At 47.3% G+C, this 20,350-nt stretch overlaps 1 protein-coding gene across 1 annotated transcript in view; it reads right to left on the bottom strand.

Moving 5' to 3' along the window:
• The window catches only part of LOC111142476 (laminin subunit alpha 3), a 271,036-nt gene that overhangs the window by 86,557 nt on the left and 164,129 nt on the right, over positions 1 to 20,350 (bottom strand). Inside the window, exons 30-36 of the mRNA XM_022495666.1 lie at positions 18,850 to 18,965; positions 17,467 to 17,678; positions 16,272 to 16,476; positions 4,851 to 4,995; positions 4,047 to 4,187; positions 2,590 to 2,751; positions 22 to 120 (exon numbers count right to left, since the gene is read on the bottom strand). Of these exons, the coding sequence (XP_022351374.1) occupies positions 22 to 120; positions 2,590 to 2,751; positions 4,047 to 4,187; positions 4,851 to 4,995; positions 16,272 to 16,476; positions 17,467 to 17,678; positions 18,850 to 18,965 (1,080 nt within the window). The remainder of the gene's footprint in view (positions 1 to 21; positions 121 to 2,589; positions 2,752 to 4,046; positions 4,188 to 4,850; positions 4,996 to 16,271; positions 16,477 to 17,466; positions 17,679 to 18,849; positions 18,966 to 20,350) is intronic.

Raw genomic sequence — 20,350 nt, 5'->3', positions numbered from 1 at the left:
GGGATGTGTTCTGATACCTACAGTGAACTGCACATCTGGCATCTTTTCCAGAAGAACCATGTCACCAGGCAGGCCAAAGGACTTGATTTGGTAGGTGAGGTAGCCTCCGTATGAAGAAACCTACAGTTGTAATGATAGGATCAAGAGCACAAGCATTAGAAGAGCCCATGGAAACACTAATCACATAAAAACCACATAGGCACGTGAGATCTGGAAAGATACTATTTACCTGTTAGTGGTCATCTTGGGAGTGAAGAATTGAACATGGTATTTTAGCTCTCTACTTTGTACCATTTTATAGTATTTAAGATGTTTGGCGTGAACATGATTGTTTCGCAAGCAAGAAGATGCTTCTCTTAAAAATAAAGATACTAGTGGAGCACCTGGGTGGCTCAGTCAGTTAAGCATCTGCCTTTGGCTCGGGTCATGGTCTCCAGGTCCTGGGATTAAGCCCCGCATCAGGCTCCCTGCTCAGTGGGGAGTCTGCTTCTCCCTCTGCCCTTCCTTGTGTGTGCTCGCTCTCTCGTTCTCTCTCTCTCTGTCTCAAATAAATAAATAAACAAATAAAATCTTAAAAAGAAAGAAAGATACTAGTCACACAGAAAGAAGTAAGATCTTTCTATTCTTGATGATGTCTAAACCAATGTTCATTTAATCTATAGCTACTCTAAGAAATCTAGGCTATTGGCTTCTTATTTCACTGAGAGAATTTGTTAATATCTATCAGTTACAAAATGAACCTCTAGAAATAATTTTTTAAAAAACTTCTCCTGAGAGCAGATGGTGAGCATTTTCCACACGATCACTAAGCCATGCCAGACTGCTCCAGTGGGTATAAGGACCTTTTCTCAATGCCACCTAGTAGCACGATCATGGTGGAGGTTTAAGGTCATAGTTTGGGGATGGCTACTTTACCTCTGGTCCTGTCACTTCCCACCCATAAGGTAAAAACCAGTCAAGAAAGGAATAATTGAGAGAGAAAAGCAAGAGGCAGTATCACCTCAGAGTGGAGCAGCACAGAACACCCTTCTTGAGACACACATATAATTTGGAGCAGGGGAGAGGGAACAGCATTTCTGGGCCCCCATTCACCGAAGTCCCCTAGAATCTGCAACCTGACCAAATCACAGAGCTATGATCGTAGAGTCTGGAAGTATTCCAGGTTAATAAATCATCCTACGGAGATTAAATACTGTCTTTCTGATGGGCTAAGGTGGTTTTTAAAATATGGCCACAGATTCTCTGATACTTTTGTCTTCAGGAGGTGGAGCTTAAATCTCCTCCTTGAAGTTGGACTGGACTTATGACTGGCTTCTAATGAACAGAATGTGGCAGAAGTAAGGGTATATTATTTCTGAAATTAGGTCATAAAAAGATTGTGGTTTCTATTCTGAGTTTCCCTCCCTCTCTCTCTCTCTCCATATCTCTCTCTCTCTCCCCCCCACCTCTCTTTTTCTATTGGTTATTTTAGGAGAAGCCAGGTGCCCTGTCAGGGGGAGTCTTAGGTAGCACCTGGGGGACTCCTGGGATGAGTGCTCTCCTCAGTAGCCAGTGAGGAACAGAGGTTTATGACAACCACATGACTGAGCCCGGAGGTGGACCCTCCAGGTCTGGAGCCAGGCCCGGCCGACATCTCGCCCATAACTCTATAAGAAACCTTGAGCCACCTACTCCTGAATTCCTGATCCAGAGAAACTGGGCAAGAGGACTGCTTCTTTAAGCTGAACAGTTTTGGGGTAATTGTTTGCAGAGTAATAGATGAGCTCTACATGGGATTACCATGTGAAGGCGAAGATGAGCATTAAATGAGGGAGGAGAGGGGTTATAAGAGAGGAGCAACAATGCCCACACTCAAAGGTCAAAACCCAAAGTCCTTCAACCAGAAGACAGAATTATAGATCTCTGGCTGACAAGGCCCTCATATTTAGTGATTCTAAGAGAATATGCTGCCTCCTGAGCTGGGCCCTGTGACATCTACACCTTCTAGAACATTCTACCCTCTGCTACCTGGTGCATACGTTACTGGATGATGTTTCTACAGGAAGCCCACACTTCCGTCCTCTGAAACAAGTGTAGGGGGCCAAGCTATGCCAATTTGTGCAGCAAAGGAAGAGCAACTTGTTTACAAGCTCCCAGAGGAACAGGAGCGTCTCACTAACTGCCTGCGATTCTGCTAATGATAGCCAAGCTGCCCCCGGATCCTGTGCTTCTTTTAATAAGCTCGTGAGTCACTTTTCAGCTTTTGTTTTCCTGACAAGGAGCCTTTCTTCTGCTTTAAAACAAAGAATTCTTAGCACTGGCTTTGAAAAGCACACATGCCCCATTTGCAACAGGTATTATTTAAATGGTTAAGTAAAACCAGAGAAAAGCCGTGGTGCATGATTTCCTTTGCTGGGGAGCGAACACATGTGGGGTACACTCAGCCCCTCCCAGGGGAGGGCAGCATCTTTCCTGTGTTTGTAGCTCATTTAATTTCTTTAGTTTTAGTAACCTGAACTTCCTGACGCTTCCTTCCAGACAGGAAATGATGCTCACACCGTGACGGAGGGAGCCCGGCGAGGGCTCAGGAGAACGACAGGACGTCCTTACCTTGTCTCCCAGGTAGGAAAGAGGTGCGACCCAGGACGCACTGTGGACTGTGGAGGGCAGCTCCTGGAGGTCTGCGACCACGCTGCTGCTGCCCGGGTTGAAGGAGACAGGGATGTCTGTTCCGTCCGCCGTCTCCAGGCGCCAACCCATCATATCCACAAACTAGAACACAAGAGCAAAGGATGGAAACATGTGCCTTCAGCTTCTCTGGTGATAGCTGAATTATGCACAGTAGAAAGAACCATGGGGTGGCCATCTTGTTCTGGAGGCTTCCTGTATATGCCCCCTACTGAGCTTGCACAGAACTCTCACCCAGCACTGCCTCCCACTGCCCCAAGACAACTAGGAGTTCTCAGACAATGGTGATCATATGTATGTGGGATTGATCTTTGTATCCCAGCATACATCCTGGGTTCTTGACATTTAGCAGGTATTTAATAAATGTCTGAGTAATATATAAATAAGTGTGGGAATAATAACTAGGACTATGGGCACATTTTAATGGTGAGTTCCTTAGAGAGCAAATGTGAGGTGGAACACAGTGGCCTGCTCTCATTACTTTCCTCTAAATAAATCCTCATAACTACATATTTCCCTGATCAGACAGGAAGCCAAGAGTTAAATGATGGGGGGAGGGGAGGAATTGATAAGACACTGATTAGGAATAATGTTTCCGGGCTCCCCTGAAGATAGAAGACTTCTGTGGATTTATAAACTAATTTTTTTCCCTCAACTACAAGCCTACATTCCTTTTGGAAATGACATATATAAAATAACCTTTTCTTGAGTATCTGTTGGACGTAAGACATCACTCATACAAAGAAAGCAACCATGAGATGCTGGTTCATGGAATAGTGGAGGCAACAAAAGTTTCAGTTTCATGGAGTTAATTAAAAAACTCACATAAATAATTTTAAAAATTTAACTTAAATGTTCATGTAAAGTAATTGAGACAGAAAGTAAAACGGAAAGAAAATAAGTAGATAAGAAGAAGCAAGGGAAAAGAGTGACCAACTCCATTTAGCCGATGAGTGTAGTATTTATTGAGCACCTACTATATTCTGGATCCAGTGTTAGGCCCCGGGAATGCATAAGGAGCTTAAATGCTAGTGTTGGAGGAAGATACATAAGAAACAAATTTTAAAACTAAACTGTATAGTATGTCAGGAAGGGATAAATGCTAGAGTACACTAAGAGGGGTGAGCTACTTCATAGGGAATGCTGAGGGAAGGCCCCTCTGAGCAGGAGACGCTTGAGCCCACCTAACAAACTGGGGCACTGAGTATGAGAACATCTGTGGGAAGAGCACCGCAAGCTGAGCGATGCCGAGGGCGAAGTTTAACACTTCAACAAAGTAATATATAAAATCTCCACCAGCCCTTCATGCTTCAGGACAATCCACTTCTTCCCCACTTGGAAGTACTAACTAAAAACCAAACTTTGACTTCCTTGCATACCTTAGCTCTTCTTTTATGTGTACTGTGACAACGATTACTTATTCCAAAACAGAAGCAGCGGGTACAGCCCTTGGGATTTGCTGGGTCCAAGTAGAATGATCCTTCTCGACACACATTACATTCTGTACCCGCCACATTCTCCTATTGAAATAAAACACAAAACAAGAGATCATTTCCTCTAAAGCTTCTCCGATTTCAGTTCGCTACTTTCCCAAATTTATTGTCAATACAAGATGTTAGAACACGGATGCTAACAAAACATGAAATTTACATCGTTGTGAAGCTTTTCTGTCACATTAATTGTTTAAACTCTTCTACCATATTCAAGTGAAAGAGAGAATCTTCTAGATCTCACAAGATGCCCCTTGGCATCTTGAAGGTAGATAAATGGCAACATGAGGATTCACAATATGGGGGTCTTGGTTCACCCCACTTCCTACCACCTCAAAACATCTGCTGGGACTTAGAAGCTCTCTTATCACCTGACAGAATGCCCTGGAGCAGATTATTAACCTGGGGTCTACGAGCTGGGAATAAAGTTTCCAGGGAATCTATGAACCTCTTAAAATTATGGCAACTTTTCTGGAAAGGGTCTGTACCTGCCTTGTGATTCTCCAAAGGATAAGAGGGGGTCTTCCCTTCTGTTTCTATCAAACGAGCTAATAACTATTAAATGCTACATGCGTTGTAGAAATCGCTTACAGGTCAGTCCTACTTCCCATTTATTTTGCTATGTTGAACCGACTCAAAGAACTTCCTCACTGACCAGTGACTGACGTGACAGAACTGGACGTTCTGTCTTACCTTGCAGAGGCAAGCTCCGGTCCCTGGGTCACAGACTCCTGGCTCAGTCCCATCCCTGTTGCAGTGGCAGGGAAGGCACTCGGGGAAGTGATAAAACCCAGAAGCGCACCGGTCGCACTGCCGCCCTGTGACTCTGGGCTTGCACCTAAATTCAAAGCAAAGGAGGCACAAGTTTTCATCACTGTCTCCACACAGTTCTGAAATCAGCCTGCGCTGTTGCAGAGCAGCTCTGACCCTGCTTCCCTGGGGGAGCCTAAAAGGACAAGCGTCGTGGGGGTGGGTGTTCCAGACAGAAGAAGAGAGGGGAACTGCCTGGTGTGTGCAGGAAGCACATGGATGAGTGGAGAAAGCTGACCCATGAACTGAAGAGGGAGGCAGGAGGCATCTCATGAGGACGGAGATGCCGGCTGTTGTGACACTGTCCAGTAGCAATGGAACGAGGTAGCTGAGCCCTGGGTAATGAGGGCCCTCTGGCCGGAGTACTGATCAGCTCTGGCACACAACAGAGTATCTTCATAACTCACCAAGGCTTCATATTCTCATCTGTGAAAGGGGAAAATTGCTAGCTGCTGCCTCCCAGGACTGCTGTGGAGACAGACGAGGCTGTGCCTGGCACATGGCAAGCTCTCAGAAAGGAATCACCATCTTGAGAAATTTTAAGTAGGAAAGAGTGTGGTCGGATAAGTGTGTGTGGATGCAGTCAAGATGACCATTTCCACAGCTGGCTGTTGAGTCAGGAGGGAGGGGGGCCGAAGTAGGCCAAACACCCTGGGGATGGAGAGGAGGGAAGGGTTCCAAGCTATTTTGGGGTGAGGTTGCTGGGGCTTGTGCTGTTCTGGATGAGGGGACAGAAGAGGGGAAGGCAAGAAGACACTCGGTCATCCAGCCTGAGCACCAGAGTGGGTGCTGGTGTGGGCAGGGCTGGCGGGCAGGCTGTGCCTGGGCTCCAAGGAAGGCTCTGTGGGGAGCAGGGAGGGATCCACATGTCTGAACACGTGAGCCACAAGAGTGGAGGGGAGAGCACAGAAGCTGACAGAAGAGTAGCCACTGCCAGCAGAACTGAGAAGCCCACCACCCCAAGGGTTGAGGAGAGAAGGAGGAAGTGGGTGCCAGCCTCCCGTAGCCTGATCTCGGAGCCCAAGCTGACGTCTGGTGGGACCCACATGCTGATCTCTTCTTTGTGGGTCTAAAGAAAGTACTAGGAAATGTGCTTTATATCAGAACATGGGAGTATAATCTGATCCAAAATATTTTATCATTAACTTGCTACCAATACCTGTTAAAATATCTTACCCAAGGGACCATCCTGAAAAAGAGAAATCCAACTTGATTTCCCACTAAGTCTGTCTTTGGCAAATATCTGCTTATAACCAAGGACAGAATTTTGTGTTTGATTAAGTACACATACTCGAGACCAGTCAGCCTGCCTTTGAATTCCAGCTTTGCTACTTACCAGGTATAGAACCTTGAGCAAATGAACCTCTTTGTAGCTGAATTTACTTACCCCTAAACATGGAGATCATAATACTGACTTTGTAGGATTATTGCAAAAAATTAAATAAAATAATATATGGAAAAGCCTTAGAGCAGGGCCATGCACACCTACAAGAATCTGCTATTACTATTCTTGCTATAGCATTGGCTAAGGGGAGCGAATGGGACTCCCTTTCTCCCACTCCGTACACCCAAAAAGATAGACTCAGTTTTTCCCCCAAGACCTGCTGGCAGGTCAAATGTCATTTCAGTTCCAGCCCCATCCCCCTTGTGTTCCTCCCCACCCAATCCCTGCAGAAATTCTTTTTGTAAGGAAGCAAGTGTTCTCCAAATCACACCTATGGCAAGGTAGATGGAAAGTGTCAACGTTCTGCTTAAAGAGATCACTCCCTTGTGGGGGATGGAAACTTTGGAAAGGGGTCAGAGATTCTTCTGAGAAGCTGGATAAACTGTGGACCACTCATAGATTTCATTCATTCATTCATTCATTCATTCATTCATTCATTCATTCTCTCCCTGTCTCTCCAACACACCCAAATTTGCATCCACTCTCAGAGGGTTCCTAGACTCTGACTGATAATACCTGCTCTCTTCTTGTGAATCTCAGACGAAAGGCAAACAGACAGTCCAGCCAAAAAGAAATGGCTGTTGCCAGATGACTCTCTATTTCTGGAGGGAGCAGCGAGGGTGGAGCATAGGGCTCTGGTGGTCCAGAGAGGGGAGTGAAGAGAGTACAGACAGACAGCCCTGCCCAACCAAAATTGTCAGAAAGAGGAACCCTCGATCAGGAGCAGAGCTGGGAGATGGCCTGACTTACACTGCGCAGGCTCCTCTCCTCTCACCCGGCCAGGAGGAAAGGACACTGTGCAGAGACAGTGTTACTGTCACACACTGCCAGCTGGGCAGCTTGCTGAACCAAAGTCCATGTTTCTCTTAGCAAACACACAGGGCTTCTGGCTTACAGGTGTCTTAACTGAACGCTGGTGCCACAGGAGCCGCTCACATATGGAAAGCCATGGGTGGACAAGGCTAAGAGGGACCCCTGGAGCAAATGAGCTGGACCCGGGCCTGGAAGGCAAGGACAGGCAGACAGGAGCCTATTTTTTATATTTTCACTTGAGTGAAAAAGAAAGGAACTGGAGCGTTTTGCAGGGAGGGCAGCTGCGGAAGCTGCTTGTGGAGACAAGGAGAAACGGAAGCAAAATCCTTCCTTGCCTCCTTATTTCAGAAGGCTGTGAGATGGTGGTGGCGGGGACAGGTGGGCTGAGGGCATGTGGCCATGTCGGTGACGTGAGGCAAAGCTCTGGACAGCACTCCGCACACAAGTGCCTAAGAGTGGATGAGAAAAAGCAAGAAACTGGGCAGAGTGCGAAGAGCAGGGACCTGTGAGCTGACCCCAAAGGCCCCAGGTGGGATTGACAAGGAAGGGTTAACCAAAACACAGAGAATATAACATCGGGATTCCTGAGCACTGAGCATATGAATCCTGGACAAAAACAAGCAACCAGAGGACTTTTTGGTGGTGTCATGACAACAGGGAATAAAAAGGAAACTTCTTCTGTAAGGTCTGGCTGAACATCTCTTAGAAACTAGCTAAAGTCAGCCTGACCTTGACACATTTCTCCAGAGAGATACTCTGCTGCCCGAAGAGCTGCCCTCCCTGAAAAGGCAAGGAGTCTCCCGCAGAAGCTGCCTGTAGGTGCGGAACAGCAGCACCGGGGGTGTGGGTCAAGAGGATTCATCTCCACGGCAACGGGCTCATGGCCAAGGCTTATGTAATAATGTGTGCGCATGTGTGTGTGCTCTCCATGTGGCACAGACAACTAGAAAGCCAGGTGTTAGAGGGAACTCTACCCTTTGCTCATTACGTATGGTGGGTCTCTTAATATTACACTCCCATCGACTCCAGTTGTCATCTAGAATCCAAAGTCTACCTTCTGCCTTCATTGATTTACTCAATAATCACCAAGTGTGGTAGGGGATGCAGGGGGGAGGGGAAAAAGTAGAGTAAGTCGGTCTTGATCTTGGCACATTTCCACTGAGAACACAGGACACAGAGATGCCAAAAGTGAGGTAATCACGTGAGAACTGGGATGGCTAGCTTGAGGCACTGAGATGTTGAGGATGTCCCTGTGGACTCACAGAAGACTTCGTGCCTTCTTGGGGTTTGTACTTTTCACACATAATTCTTGAAGGATACACAGAATGTGGGGGTAACAGTAGAGCGAGGAGGAGAACTCATGACTGGAGAACTGAACATATGTAAAGTGTTTAGAGAAAGTAAGAAAACCAAGCCAGAGAAGAAAGCTGCAAAAAAGCTTAAGTTAGGGTAGTGGGGGGCCATATGACCATGAAGGCTGGTCTTTATCCTGTCAGGGAGCTGAGACAGGCTCTTGTGCAGAGTAATGTGATGGAAGTGGCACCTGGGAGACTGGCACACAACATGGTGCCCGCCATGCCACATTGCCATTAGTGGTTCGTATAGCTTCCCCTGCCAGACTGTGACCCCTGATACATGAGGCACAGCACCCAAGCTAGAGTCAGTGCTAGATCTGGTTTGAGCAATAAAATATATTGGTATCTAACAAAACAGAATTTAAGGCAAAAATAAAAAATCACAGTAACTGAGAAAAATGTTTTATCCTAGCTAAAAAAAACACCAAGAAGATAAAATCACAAGCCTATATGCATTTATCAACATTGCCTCAAGTTCGGTAGACTAGATTAATAGTTCCATGTGTTAGTGCCAAAATTATGGGGAAAACAGATTTTTAAATCCCAGGGTAATTGTGTATTTGGCATATTCCCTTTCAAGTAAGGAGCCAAAAAAAGGGGGGGGGGGGGACAAATGAAGAATGAGTACATGAGTAAACCAGGAAAAGAAGGCCCGTTAGGAGAGCATGAAATCTTTCAAAGGTGAGAGGGTCAAAGAACTTAACCAAGGTAGCAGCAGAGAGCAGAGAGCCATGGAAAGAAAGGAGAGGATACATACCCGGCCAGAAGTTGACACCTGATCAACTGTAGGGAAAAGGGGTTATTCTTAGATAATACTGGGATTTCAGGCTTTGGGGACTGGGAAGGGACTGTCACCAGTAAGTAGAATTAAAAAAAAAAGAAAGAAAGAAAGAAAGAAAAAGTAAAAAAGAGAAATGGTTTGAAGGCAAGACAATGACATGGGTTTCAACTATGGAATCAGAATTTTGGAGTTATAAGGGCCCTTCAAGTTCATCAAATACTTCATTATACATATGAGGGGACAGGTGTTCAAAGAGTTTAGGGGACTTGTCCACGGTCCCTTAAGTAAAGCCAATAAAAGAACAGAGGTTGAATTGATTTGCAATGAAGGTGGGATAAGCTAGCCATTGAGGGTCAGGACCAGAGCTTCGGATCTGGAGTGGGGGTGACTGAAGCCAGGAGAATGGGCTGGGCCCATTCCATATGAAGCCTGTGCACACTCACACCACACATCTTCTCTGTCTGTGGGAGATGGAACCAGGGACAAAGCCACAGAGCAATCATTCAGAGAGACATGGAGAAAGACACTGGTGTTACAGAAGATGAAGGAAGACAAAGAAAATGGAGGTAAGAATTCTGAGCTCTATATCCCTGTGGCAGGACCCCATCCACCCTGCTCACCACCAAGCCCAGTGTTCCCTGTCCGCCTCCCAGCTGCCTGGAATATACCGTTCCTATTAATCAATGACGTGCATCCAAAGAATTACTTCTCCAAGTTGGTACGGCTGATGGAACTATGCCTGTAGCTGGAAGCACTTCATCCCAAGAAGGCCAAGTCTACGACCTTTTCGGGTATTTTATTTTTCCATCTAACACAAACATTGAGTAAATCTGTGGGGATTCATGGAGATAGGGGTCCCTCCCCCACAAAAGGCATTCCTTTTGCTACTGGTATTCTGAAAATGCACATTTGTACACGTGGCTTTACTGAAAGATCCTGATGAAGCACCATCTCCTCTAGTTGATCTCAAAATAGCCTGAAAGGGGGGGCGCCTGGGTGGCTCCGTGGGCTAAAGCCTCTGCCTTCGGCTCAGGTCATGATCTCGGGTCCTAGGATCAAGCCCTGCATTGGGCTCCTGCTCAGCAGGGAGCCTGCTTCCCCCTCTCTCTCTCTGCCTGCCTCTCCGCCCACTTGTGATCTCTGTCTGTCAAATAAATAAATAAAATCTTTTTTTTAAAGATTTTATTTATTTATTTGACAGGCAGAGATCACAAGTGGGCGGAGAGGCAGGCAGAGAGAGAGAGAGAGGTGGAAGCAGGCTCCCTGTTATGCAGAGAGCCCGATGCGGGGCTCGATCCCAGGACCCTGGAATCGTGACTTGAGCCGAAGGCAGAGGCTTTAACCCACGGAGCCACCCAGGCACCCCTAAATAAATAAAATCTTAAAAAAAAAAAAAAAAGCCTGAAAGGGGTCAGCATCATGCTAGTTTTTTAAATCAGTGATGCCTGGCTTCTTGTATCTATCAATGATTGACAAAATCTACTGAGGATATTCTAGCCCTTTTGTTTGTTCACAGAATCTGATGACATAACCTTCCATTATTAAAAGCAAGGCAAAGGTACATTTTCATTGGCTTTCTATCAGATTGAATTAGTGTTGCTATTAAAAACAAAATCTTGATCAATATAAGCATCTTTAGGACCTCGATCTAGCACCAGAGAAAATAATGGACTTCTTGGCATTTGTACAATATAATTTTGCAATATTTTGCATGTTACAATCAGAGATTGAAGAGGAAATAGAACAGGATTTTAAATTTAGGTAGGAAGGTAGAGATAATTTTACCAAATGTTTAATGGCTTAGGAAACTGAGAGCCAGGAAGGCAGAGTAACTTGCTCAGTCTTCTAGCTAGTTTATGACAAAGGTGAGTCGAGGACTCAGTTTTATGGCTCCAACCTAATTTATTCCCAACTGCTTCTAAAATTATACCAGTTTTAATAAGGTAGAGATTGAATAAGGTAGAGATTGCTACAATTATTTTTATAACTTATTTTAAGGTAGATTAATACTTTTAATAGTTTCATTTTCTTTTAATATGATAAACTTGAACACCTATAAACAGTGAAATAAAATTTGAAAATTCCAATTTTTAAGCTTCGTGATCTGTGACAATATGTACACCTGCAAGAGAGTCTGTTTTATCACTGAAAAAGGATGTATTTTTCTTCTTCTTGCAAGTTCCAGGTTTCTTGATCATTTCTTTCCTGTGAACTTTAGGTTCCTCCAAACACATTCTTCATTTTCAATAGGAAATTTCATTTGGGGGTGGAAGAAGGACATTCTTTCTTCTAATATTTTCTAAAAAAATAATCTTTTGGGTAATCAAAAGCCTTTTCAGCTTCAAGAGTGGAATTAACATGAGCAATCTGTATGATTTATAGCCATCATAAACTGAAAATTTTTCTGAGACTATCTGTTAAAAGCCCTTTCATGACAAATCACTTTGATCATGGAGAGATAAGTCATCCCATTAGGTTATTACAGTCTCTTTGGTAACGTCAAGATAAACAATTTCACCTTTTGGTTTGGGTGTGATACAGGTCAATGAGACTCCATTCCTGTTGGTGTTTCCTTGGGTTTGGGCAAAACTGTGCAGCATGCCTTGGACCTGAGTTAGGGATTTTCCAGTCAACAGAACTTTCATTGTTCTATGCCACTAATGAATCATTGAACACTACGCAAAAAACTAATGATGTACTACATGTTGGCTAACTGAATTTAAATTTTGAAAAATGGGAAAAAATTGTGATTGGCCAGTGAAAGTTTGTTAAACGCCCCTTATAATTTCTACTTAAGATACTAGAGTAAAACTATCTATTACAGATGGTGCCTCGATGCGTTTTTAAAATTTTCAATGCTTTCTTTTTTTTTTAAGATTTTGTTTATTTGACACAGAGAGAGATCACAAGTAGGCAGAGAGGCAGGCAGAGAGAGAGGAAGGGAAGCAGGCTCCCTGCTGAGCAGAGAGCCCGATGCGGGGCTCGATCCCAGGACCCTGGAATCGTGACTCAAGCCGAAGGCAGAGGCTTTAACCCACTTGGCCACCCAGGCGCCCTTTAATGCATCCTTGATTTCCCTTTTCTGTGGCAGCAGCATTCGGAAACCACGTGTGCGGTTGTGTCTGCAGCAACTTACTCTGTTGACCAGTTACTCCCCCTTAAAACTCTCCCATTATTTCTCAGACGGAGAATTCCTCTCTAGCCCCTGCTTAAAAACTGCGTCTCCATCTCCTCGGCTCCTCTGCCTCCAACAGTTAAAGGAAGGTACCCCCGCAGAACGCACAGCGGCTGTTTCCTCCTGTGTGTCCATGCCTCCTCCTTGGGGTCCTCCTCACTCTAACCGAGTCCCAAACTTCCATTCCAGCCCCAAGCTCTTGACTTGTATGTTCTGCTTGTAAAAGAAAAACCGAAGTAGACATTACGGAAAAACAGCGCTCTGCTGGTCTGCCTTGCCCTTATTTTTATGGCTTTGTGTTTCTTTTAATTATATGGGAGTGCTGTAATGTTTTCAGTATTTAGGGCTTTAAGTTGCTTCATGCAGATGTGATTGGGCCACTACAGAATCCTACTCTCCAGCCTCTGCCAGGACTCCCGGGCCCGTGTAACCTTTCCATGCGCGCTTGCTGGTCCTCCTCTCCTGCTCTTCCCAGGGTTTCTCATCCTCCAGGTGACTGATGCATTGCTTATTCCGCTGTTCAAATGGAACCTGTTCTTTTGGCCTTTCTTTTTTTTAGATTTTATTTATTTGAGAGGGAAAGAGAGAGAGGGTGCACGAGCAGGAGAGGGAGGGGCAGAAAGAGAGGGAGAAGCGGATTCCCCAGTGAGCAGGGAGTCTGATGCAGGGCTCAATCCCAGAACCTGAGATCACGACCTGAGTCAAAGGCAGATGCTTGGGGCGCCTGGGTAGCTCCGTGGGTTAAGCCTCTGCCTTCAGCTCAGGTCAGGATCCCAGGGTCCTGGGATCGACCCCCGCATTGGGCTCTCTGCTCAGCAGGAAGCCTGCTTCCCTCTCTCTCTCTGCCTACTTGTGATCTCTGTCTGTCAAATAAATAAATTAAGTCTTAAAAAAAAAAAAGCAGATGCTCAACTGACTGAGCCACCCAGGAGCCGCCTGTTTGTGTGTCTTTTAGACAGGGGTACTGCTGACATGTTTCAACAGCAACAGACTGCTTGACTGACTGCCTTTCAACTGTTGTTCTAACTCTCCTGTGATCATCTTTTCAAACCCAAGATGGTGGACCTTGTTGGTGTTGCCGTCTTGGCTTTCTGGAGAGAAATATTCCATCCTCCTTATCCTTGTGGATGTTTCCATTGAGAGCCACACATTTTATTCACAAATATGCTGGAGCTCTGGTGTCAAATGTTTATGACTGGCCACCAGTGGGCTGTCTCTAAGAGAGTTCTGGTTTTCCAGAAAGGGAGATTGGCACCTCTGGGAACATGAAAAGGGAGAGGTGAGTGGTAAGGGAGTGACGGCAAATAACAGTGCACATTCCCTATTTGAGGGAGGAAGGCTCTGGTACAGATAGAAAAGAACAAAATGGAAATCATAGTGGGGCTATTAGCCTCCAGACAGAAAGTGATACCCACCACTGAAAGAACAGAAGGAAAAAAGACAGCTCTGTGGAATGAAGAGGTCAGGAGAGATGTCGGAAGGAATAGCAAACAGCCCCGCTGAACTGAGGTCGTGTGGTGGTGTGATCGACCAAATCTATGAGATTCTGGTATTTGTCCAGCTACTGTTTCAGACCAAGGGTTCAAAGAGAGGGAATGGAGGCAGTTTTCCCTGGGGAGGCAAACCTAGGTCAGCCACGAAGTCACAGGATCACACACAGCTTGTCTTTCTCTCTCCCTTCTGTAAAGTTGATTGCATCAAGATCGGCACAGACAGGGTCTCTTCACTTCCCGAGCTCCTCCCGCCTCTGCAGCCAGGAGCCTATGAGCATCCCCTCAGGGCCCGGTGTAGCTCTGAGCTTACGCACTCCTGCGCATCTGTGCTCTGGGCCCAGGTGCCACTGTCCTCAGGAATAAGCTAGAGGTTTCCACAGGCCCATGGGCGCCTTCTAGACCCAGTGTAGGATCTCCAGTAATGAACTAAGAGCCTGACTTCCGTTCAGAGAACAGCTTAAGCACTGGACAGAACAGAACCTAGTGTATGTGAACTTGTGGTGATTAAACAACTCCGGACATCACCCCAAAATCCTTCCTGCAAATCGCCTTCGGTGTCCACTCACAGTCTGAGTGGGGTGAGCAACAGAGCTGACTCAGGGCATGCTCACAGCTGTGGTTTGAAAGACTCGGAATGTTTCATGACTCACATTGTCACTCTGCTTCCTTTCCTGTGGCACAAAGGGGCTGGGAGGCCCCCGGGCAGCAATTAAAGGTTTGGGGAAGGGTCCTTCCTTTTCCTTAGGAAAAGTGATTGTCGCCATTACAGAGAGTTGAGCTTGGCCCCCAGAAAGATATGTTCGAGTTCTAATCTCCAGTACCTGAGAAGGTGATCTGATTTGGAAAGAGGGTGTTTGCAGATATAATCAAGCGACGATGAGCTCATGCTGGCCTAAGGTGGGTCCTGATCCAGTCCAACTCGTGTCCTTATGAGAAGAGGCGCACACAGAGAGGAGGGCGCCATGTAAGGACCGAGACACGCCAGGCACATCCCTGTCACAGCAGAGCAGAGATTGGAGTGACACGTCCACAAGCCAAGCAACTCCAAGGATTGCTGGGAACACGAGAAGGTAAGAGAAAAGCACAGAACAGATTCTCTCCCAGAGACTTGAGGAAGGGCACGGTGCTGTCAACACCTTGATTTCAGGCTTTCGGCCTTTAGGACTATGAGAAAATAAATTTCTATTGCTTTAAGTCACCCTGTTTGTGGTAATTTGTTACAACAGCCACAGCAAATGAGAGCCGCCCTTGAGCTGGGGTCACAGATGCCTGCCGCTGTCCCCACCCACCCACCCACGGCTGTCACACCCAGATCACCCACACAGACCCCAAAACATCTACTCCCCATAGGTGGGGGAGCGTAGGGTGGGCGGTGTGCCCTACACGCGCTCCTGCACACTGCCATACCGCCAAGGATGTGGAAGCTCAGTGTTCCACCCCCATAACCCCCTCCTGACTCTTTCCAGCCACTTCTAGAAGAATGGATCCATCTGGCATCCCCTGGGGCCATTCCCCAGTCCTGCTGAGATCAGGCTCAGTACCTGCAATCACGGGACACTGGCCTCTAGCTCCCGACACAGAGCTCAACCCACGGAGCCAAAGCTCTTAGCAACGCAGCGTTTGTGGGAACTGACGTTTGCCACTACCCCTTACCAGTCGTGCACAGGGCCTCTCAGTCAGTCCCAAGGGCAGCCTCACTCTCAGATCAGGCTCTCCAGCGTCTACCTTCCTCCCTCGCCTGCCCCCTCACCTGCCCCCTCACCCGCCCCCCGCCAAGGCCCCAGCACACCTTTGAGTTTGCCTGTCTGAGGGCAACAGGCCTGAGGCCCTTGGACTTTGTCACACACTGTCCTCAACAAAAACGCCAGCTTACCCTCGAATGAAGACTTGGAGCCCAAACCTAAATACCAATGGATAGGTGCTCGCCACACAGTGACACAGTAGAAGAAAAGAAAACTTAATTATGCATATATATCGGACACCCCGAGAACAATGCTGCAGAGTCTGGGAAGGCAGTTTGTGGCCTCAGGTGCCTGGCATCCGCTTGCCTGGGCTCTGCCAGGCTACCCTGAGCCTGAGGGGCCCAGTTACCCCACACACCACAGCCCATCTAGAGTGGGGAGCTCCACCCTGAGGTGAGCATGGTGCCATCTTTGGACCTGTGAGACACGGGAAGGAATGGTGACTGGTGTGTGCAGAGGACACCTTCCCTAGGACCTAACAGGTTAATCTCCCAGGCTCACCTGCACTGCCCATGGTCCCTGTTGCATTCTGGGGTGGTGACCCCAACTGTGCCTCTCCTGGAACAGTTGCAACCTTCACAGCCAGCCAGGGGGTGGAAGCTGAAGGAATGCATGTCACACGCCTCACACTGGGGCCTGATGGTGCGGGGAGGGCAGAGGCACTTCCCTGTCATCTCTTCACAGAGGCGTGGGCCACAGTTGCAAGCTGGCCAGAGAATAAAGAGACACGGTGTAAGGGAGAGATGCCACCTGGCCTCTAGCAGACTTCACCCACTGCCAGCATTTCCAGAAGCTTCCAAGGGGCCTGGGATAAACATCTTGCTTTTTTCTTCATTATGGCATTACTGAGTGCAGCTGATCTGAAAGGTATCTTTCTTGGGGCTCAGACCAACTATACCAAATGCTCACAGCACCCATAGTGTGGGAACGTTGACTGATGCCACAGCTGGACCCACTGGCACCAAGACAGGAGCTTCAAGGAACTCACCCAGCCATAGTTACACGCCATTCTAATGAGACACCTCTCATCTGTCGGGGAGCCTCTCCATACAGGCTCCCTGAAGGGGCTCCATGTCACCTTAGTGTGACAGAGCTCTAGGTCAGGGCATAAAGCAGCAGCAGGATCCTCGTTAGGCAACGGCTGGTCTCCAGGTGAAGACTCTGTTTGCACCACACACATACCCCTCGCTGCCACCCCATGGCATGTACTGACTCTGTGTCTCAGGCCACAGGATGGGTCTTCGATAAAAGTCCCCAGGTTCCCATTCAGAAAGCACTAGGCACCTGTGACCTTGGCTCTCCTCTTATTTCAAATGAGTTTTGGTTAGGCTGCAAAAATTGAAGGGGCTTCCCCGAGGAAGAGGGATGGAGCTAATAGTTCGATGCTTAAGGCTCTTTAAACTCACCTGTTTTGCCAAGCGCTTGAGTCACATAGCATGGGAAACACAAATGTTTATCTTCTAGAACCTACCTACTCAGACTGTACTCCATGGACCCCTGGCATGGGCAGCATCTGAGTGCTTAAGAGAAATGCAGACTCTGAGGCCCCCACCAAGGATTCCTGAGTCAGAATCTGCATTTTCACAAGATCCCCAGGTGAGTGTCCAGCAGAGTGAAATTCAAGAAGGCCTTCCCTACATGAGCGGCAGCCACCTGGGACCAGAGACAACTTTGGATGCCCCTGACGTGCACTTACGTTTGCAATGTGGGAATCCATAGTAGCCCGTTCGACATCGGGTACACTGCCGCCCAACGACACTGGGCCGGCACGGGCACTGCCCACCCTCTGGGCTGCAGTGTTGGCCAATGGCCCCGGTGGGGTGGCACTCACAAGGCAGTGCTCCCTTGTGGTAGAGGGCCACCAGGGACCTGGCGGAGTTCTTACAGAATCCAGAGGCTGTCTGGGGGCTGTGAAGACAAAAACAGCTCATGGCATTATCCCGGGAGGCGATAAATCCCAACCTTCTCCTTCCCACTTGCTCTGCCAACTGGTGTTTTGGGGGAGGGGCTCTGGCTGTGAAGTCTGGGAAGAAATGAGAGACTACCCTACTCCTGGATTCATAGCCAGTGACAGCCAGCCTTCTTTCTACCCATCCACTCCAAAACACATCCCAGGACCTGTGGGTGGGAACTTTTGGTGGCTGAAATAAAAGGGTGAAAATTCACCTATAGGATGAATTCTATGGTATGTGAATTATATCTCAATAAAGCGGTTACAAAAAAATTATACCTAGAGGTGTATGCACCAATAATAATAACAATGGGAGGAGGCAGTGGCAAAGTGTCTACTTTTATTGAATGTTGTTGTGCTAGAAGTTTTGCCTACATCTCACTTAACCTCACAACCACCCAACAAGTTAGGCCTAAGCCTCATCTCATAGATAAGGCTTCTAGAAGTTAAGTGACATGTCCAAGGCTTCAGAGCTACCAAGTGGCCAAGCAGTCATTCAAACCCATAGCTGTTGGACTTCAGTCCTTTACTCTTAATATTTTCTATACAGGAGACTTCTGCCCCCCGGTGTCCCCTGGAGCTCCTGGGTCCCTCGGGAAACCTGCAAGAGGGCAGGGTGGGTCTCCAGAAGAGAAGAGCAGGAGCCCATACTCAGGACTGTCCTTAGCTCTTGGCATTCAAGGATCCAGGGAGAGGGGACAGGGAGGTCCGCCTCTCTGTGATACTCTCCACTCAATCAGACAGCAAAGGAGAGGGAGAATCCAGGCTGATGTGCTTCCTGGTGGAGGGCACCCCACATGAGACCTTTTAGGAAGCTGAGTTGGACAACAGGATGCAGCAAAGAGGCCAAGAAACACCTAGGCAACCCATGAATCCCAGCTCAGAGGGTGAACATCTGGCGGGATCGAAGCTGAGAACAATAATCTTGCCCAAATGGGCAGCACAAGGTCTGGGGTAGGATGGTGTATGCAGAGGAAAAGCATCTCCCTCCCCAGACTCCGAATGCATTGCCACCCCCGTGGGTGAGCCCCAGGAGGAAGAAGACAGACCTGGGGTCCAGCCCCACCTTTAGTCTCGCTCTGAGCACGAATGTGGGAGAGCAAGGAAGCTCCACAAAGTGATACTTACTCAATATAAAAACTGTTTCTTCCACAATTGTTGATAAACTCAAATGACTTGTCCACTGATTTTTTGTGAAGTATTTGGTAGTCGTAATCCTCGGCAGGCACCACTAGAACACGGACCTAAAGGAAACCTGTCAGCATGGCTTTGGATTTCCAACAGCAGGGCACACCTATGGCTATTCATTGTACTTTCTCTTCACTATGAGCAGTGTTCTCTGTTGTGAAGCCCAAGACCACACGAAACAGGTCTTATGAGAAAAGAATCCCAAGAACTCCCCTAAGCCAGTGTTAAAGGTTCAACCCACGTTCCTCTGTTAGAAATGGCGTGTGCTGGGGCAGACCCCTTGGAGCACCTGCTCAGAGAAGCTGCAGCCTCAAGCGCTCAGTGGGGACAGGACATCTAAGGGGTAATCAGGGGCCTGTTAGGAGGGCCAGGGCCCCATGTGATCTATGCCTGGGGTAACCCTGCATCACCACAGGTCACATTTTGTATTTTTAAAGGTGAACAAACCAAAATTTAAAGGTGGGACCAATGGGGGAAACTCACGTCATGGCTTGCCTTGAAGCTTACATCCTGTCAGATACTCTGTTATAAATAACTGCATCCCTAGTCTTTAAAAGTACTGCTTAGCTCTCTGTGCCTGTTTCAATCAGACTCTTCCAGTAACAAATGCTATAGGAAATTTCAAATGTCTTTGTCAATGAGTCACCAACATACAGCTTACAGAGAGCTCACTGCTCTCATGTTATTCAATCAGTAAGCATTTGCCAAGCACAGTGTGCCAGGTAGTATCCTAGGCACAAGGGATACAAAACGCATAAAGTCAGGCCCCTGTCCCTAGGAAGATGGCCTCCTTGGAGAGAGAATGAAGCTTAAGCAAGAGACTAGAGGGTCACACAGCAGGGCTTGGACAATGCTACCTGTTTCCCTGACAGGCTTTACTGGCATTGAGTGACCATGATTCCATCAATCAAGGTAACAAACAGGGTAGGGGATACCTTGTGCAGGTAATGGGTTTATGTTTGAAGGTCTCATGAGGGCCCCAGCTGGGCAGATATGCATTAGATGGTCCCATAGTGGTTCCAGAGCTCAGAAAATATCAGAGATGAATTCAGAAATGTGGTGTCATTCCCACCACAAGAGAGAACAGAACCAGTGTGTACAGAGGATGTTATCCAAAGAGAAATGACAGAACAAGGGGGCTCAGGGTCACACCCGAGGGAACGCCACCATATGTGGACAAAAGGAAAAAGAAATCAGTGAAGAAGCACTAGAGAAAGGGGGAACAGAATGAGAGAAAGCAGCTACGGAAGCCCAAAAAGGAAAGTTTCAAGAGCAAAGGAAGAGTAAATGCTTTAGAAAGAGACCAGTCAGGTGAGGAGTGAGGAGGGGCTGAAGCAGAGTGAGACCCTTCTTCACCAGAGCTTACTGCCGGGGAGTTTCTCCTTCCTATTCACTTACCCATTATCCCAATTTCCCTTGACCTTAATTGTCACCCGTTTTT

Source organism: Enhydra lutris, unplaced genomic scaffold, assembly GCF_002288905.1.
Source record: "Enhydra lutris kenyoni isolate GAN:26980312 unplaced genomic scaffold, ASM228890v2 scaffoldscaffold8, whole genome shotgun sequence".
Lineage (NCBI taxonomy): Eukaryota > Metazoa > Chordata > Mammalia > Carnivora > Mustelidae > Enhydra > Enhydra lutris.
The sequence above is the reverse complement of the archived record's forward strand: the minus strand, read 5'-3'. Positions and strand labels throughout refer to the sequence as shown.